This window comes from Moschus berezovskii, chromosome 11 (genome assembly GCF_049115385.1).
Source record: "Moschus berezovskii isolate FMDL1 chromosome 11, NW_MosBer_1.0, whole genome shotgun sequence".
NCBI lineage: Eukaryota > Metazoa > Chordata > Mammalia > Artiodactyla > Moschidae > Moschus > Moschus berezovskii.
In genome coordinates this window covers 57,487,608-57,490,944 of record NC_142470.1, presented here as the reverse complement: position 1 = coordinate 57,490,944, position 3,337 = coordinate 57,487,608, and the positions used below count along the sequence as shown (strand labels likewise).

General features: G+C 58.5%; 1 protein-coding gene across 1 annotated transcript; it reads right to left on the bottom strand.

Moving 5' to 3' along the window:
• Nucleotides 1-1,593: 1,593 nt before the first annotated feature.
• On the bottom strand, nucleotides 1,594-2,670 carry TMSB10 (thymosin beta 10). The gene is made up of 3 exons (XM_088841325.1): nucleotides 2,515-2,670; nucleotides 2,156-2,270; nucleotides 1,594-1,878 (listed from the first exon to the last, which is right to left on the bottom strand). The coding sequence occupies exons 2-3, from the start codon at nucleotides 2,253-2,255 to the stop codon at nucleotides 1,850-1,852; spliced, it is 129 nt and encodes a 42-aa protein (XP_088697451.1). The 5' UTR covers nucleotides 2,256-2,270; nucleotides 2,515-2,670; the 3' UTR covers nucleotides 1,594-1,849.
• Nucleotides 2,671-3,337: the final 667 nt, after the last annotated feature.

The following is a 3,337-nucleotide window of genomic DNA, read 5'->3' as shown; positions in this document are numbered from 1 at the left end:
TGTCCGACTGTGTGACCCCATAGACGGCAGCCCACCAGGCTGCCCTGTCCCTGGGATTCTCCAGGCAAGAACACTGGAGTGGGTTGCCATTTCCTTCTCCTATGTGTGAAAGCGAAAAGTGAAAGTGAAGTCAGTCATGTCCGACCTTTAGCGACTCCACGGACTGCAGCCTACCAGGCCTCCATCCATTGGGATTTTCTAGGCAAGAGTACTGGAGTGGCTTGCCATTGCCACTCTGTGAATACCTTATTTCTCTTCCCCAGGCCCACTTAGCCTCCATAGCGCAGGTCTCACTGTCAGGCCCTTCCATGTCAAAGGGGCCATGACTCCCTCAGCCTAGGTGTCCCTGATTGTAGTCCCAGAGATCTTACCCACTGGATTTTAAGGTCCCTTTGGACAGGGGTCACACTTCAAATACCTGCCCTCACCTACCATCCAGCCCCTGATGGTTAGGCAGTGCACTGTATGCTCAGCCATTTCTGACTCTTTGGGACCCCTATGGACTATATAGCCCCCCAGGCTCCTCTGTCCATAGGATTTTCCAAGCAAGAATACTGGGGTGGGTTGCCATTCCCTCCTCCAGGGCATCTTCCCAACTCAGGGATTGAACCTGCATCTCCTGTGTCTTCTGCATATGCAGGTGAATTCTTTACCACTGAGCTACTAGGAAAGCCTGATGGTCAGGTAGATAGGGGACAAATCGCTACACAATGTGTTATCACCATCCTCCTTTGAAGGTAACTCCACCCCCCAACCTCCTCCTCCACCCAGAATCACAAGCCTGTTCTCCTTAAGCTTCAGAAAGCCCCACCATACCAGGCTTTGCTGACTGGCACGGCCCTTCCCAATGGGACCAGGGGTGTAACCCAGCAGGGTTCTGCTGCCCCTGCCGGCCCCAGCCCTCCCTCCACATCCCCACCCTTCCTGCTGATCACAGCACCCAAGGCTGCTCAGCCCAGCACTCCCTCTAATGGCTAACGCTTTAGAGCTCGGGTTAAAGACAAAAAGCTAGGCTGTTCCCCACAGCTCCTCTAGGTCTGGTGCTGGTTCCTCCAGTTCTGATATTCTGGCATTCTTTCCCTGGATCCCGCCTTTGTTTCTGTTCCCATGCTTCCTCTTTCAGGCCCCAAGAGAAAGCTAATGGGGGACTTTTGTGACCTCGCCCAATTCTGGATTCGGTCTTTTCCCCCCTTTCTTCTCTGACGTGAACTCTCTGTTCTCTCACAGCGTTCATCAGAATTATGAGGCGTCCAGAAAAGAAAAAAAAAAAAAGCGTTGGGACTGGAAAAGCTTATCAAAAACAATTATGCCCTTTTGCCAAAGCATTTTCCAAGGCAGCTTCCAGGAACTGAAAAGTGGGGTTACATTTTGCATCGATTGCATTATAAGCAAGAATAAGTGGCTAATAACCTATGAAATCTTACGGAAAAACAGGCAAATCCAAAACTAAAAGATGGTCCCCTCCAAGCGAGCCCATTCTGCGACCCCCTCCCCCGCTCTGCGGCAGGAACTCCCGACTCCAGCTTGCCGCCGGGTTTCGCTGCAGCGGCACTACCCACGCATACTCAACTAAGAGACAGAGCACGCCAGCCATGCCACGAGGTGTGTTTTATTTTCATTAATCATACAAATAATTTTCTATAATATTCCAGGGCAAACCGGAGAAATTTGGCAGTCCGATTGGAAGGTCCCCTTCAGAGACCCGCGGGCCGGTGGCGACGGCACGGAGTGCCCGGGTTCACAGTGCAGCTTGTCGCTCGTGTACATCTTGCAGGTGGCTCTTCCTCCACATCACGGCTAGGGTCTCCAAGATGATGCGGTGGAGAATCCTCCAGGTTCGCGGGAAATTTCACTTTGCTTGCTTCTCCTGCTCAATGGCTGTGGAGAGCAGGAAGTGGACACTGGGGGATGGGGACCCCTAGCAACCCCCCCAAACGGGGCGCTTGCAAACCTGGTTTGGGCAAGGCACCCACGAGGTCTAGGGATTAAGAGGCGTGGGGCTGGGAAGAGAGAGGAGCTTTGTGCAACAGAAACAGGGGCTGGGGCCGCCCGATGGGAAGCAACTGCCGGATGGGGTGTGGGGCTGGGTTAACGGGAAGGGCGGGGTGGGGACTGGGCTGGGAGCCCGCGGACCCGGAGGCGGGGGCGGACTCACTCTCTTTGGTCGGCAGGGTGTTCTTCTCCTGCGTCTCAGTCTTCTTCAGCTTGGCCTTATCGAAGCTGTTGATTTCCCCCATGTCGGGCTTGTCTGCCATTTTCTTAAAACAATCCTAGCGGGCAAATCAAGGCGGTTGGCCGGAAGCCAGCGGCCCCCTCTGCCCTCCCCGCCTCCGCTCCACGACGTGGCACTCGGGCTAGGGCGGCGTCCCGCACCCGGCTCCGCAGCCACAGGGTGTGGCCCGTCCACCCCGGCGTCCCGTCGGGGAAAGGCGCCCGACGAGACCGCCGCGCACCCGCCAGGAAAACCGTCTCTGACCCCACCCGGCTGGGCCTTCGCCCCTGGGCGCCGCTCACCGAGAAGTTCCGCTTCCAGACCGCGGTACTGGGGCTCCCACTCGCGTTGCTGCAGCAAAAGACAAAAGAGCGGCGCCCGCCCCTCGCCTTATATAGGCCGCGCCCGCCACGCCCCTCCTCGCGCCCGCCGCAGCGGGGGCGGGGCCGGCGGCCGGGGGGCGGGGCCAGCGCGGGTCACTCGCTTCCCCACCGCGCCCTCAGCTCGGCTGCCCGCCGGGCTGGACCCGACTCCTCTCCCGCGCGCGGTCCTTTCACCCAGTTCCCCCGGCTCCCTGGACCCCCAGGGTGGAGGCAGCAGGCCGCCAGGGTGGGTGCCACGCCCTCAGTTTTCTAGGGGGCTGCACTCCCCCCTCTCCGGAAATCCGCTGCTCACCCGCAGCAGGGGCGTGGGAGGTCGGCGGGGGGAAGGGTGTACGGTTGGGTGTGGGTGTGGGTGTACTAAGTGTGCAGTGTATCGTTGTTGAGTATGGATGTGCAGACGTGCTCGGGCGCTTTAGAGCAGTCCAGCTTGCAGGAGACAGCCACCCCTGTGCAGCCCCCACGTGTTTTGCCTTTAGCTTCCCGGAAATCCCCCACCCCCTTTCCCTCTCCTCCTGGAGGTGAACGCCTGCGGGGCTCAAACATCCGAGCCAGGGGTCCTAGAGATGAAAGACAGGGAGGTACAGATAGATTTCCACTGCTCTTTGCTACTGTTGGGGGCCCGTTGTCTCCCTTTTCGAGATGGGCAGTTCCTGCAGGACCCATCGCTGGGGCTCCCTTAGGACGCTTGTTGCAAGCGTTGTCTGAAAGGCGATGGTGGGAGCAGGCAGCCCCCAGGGGCTTG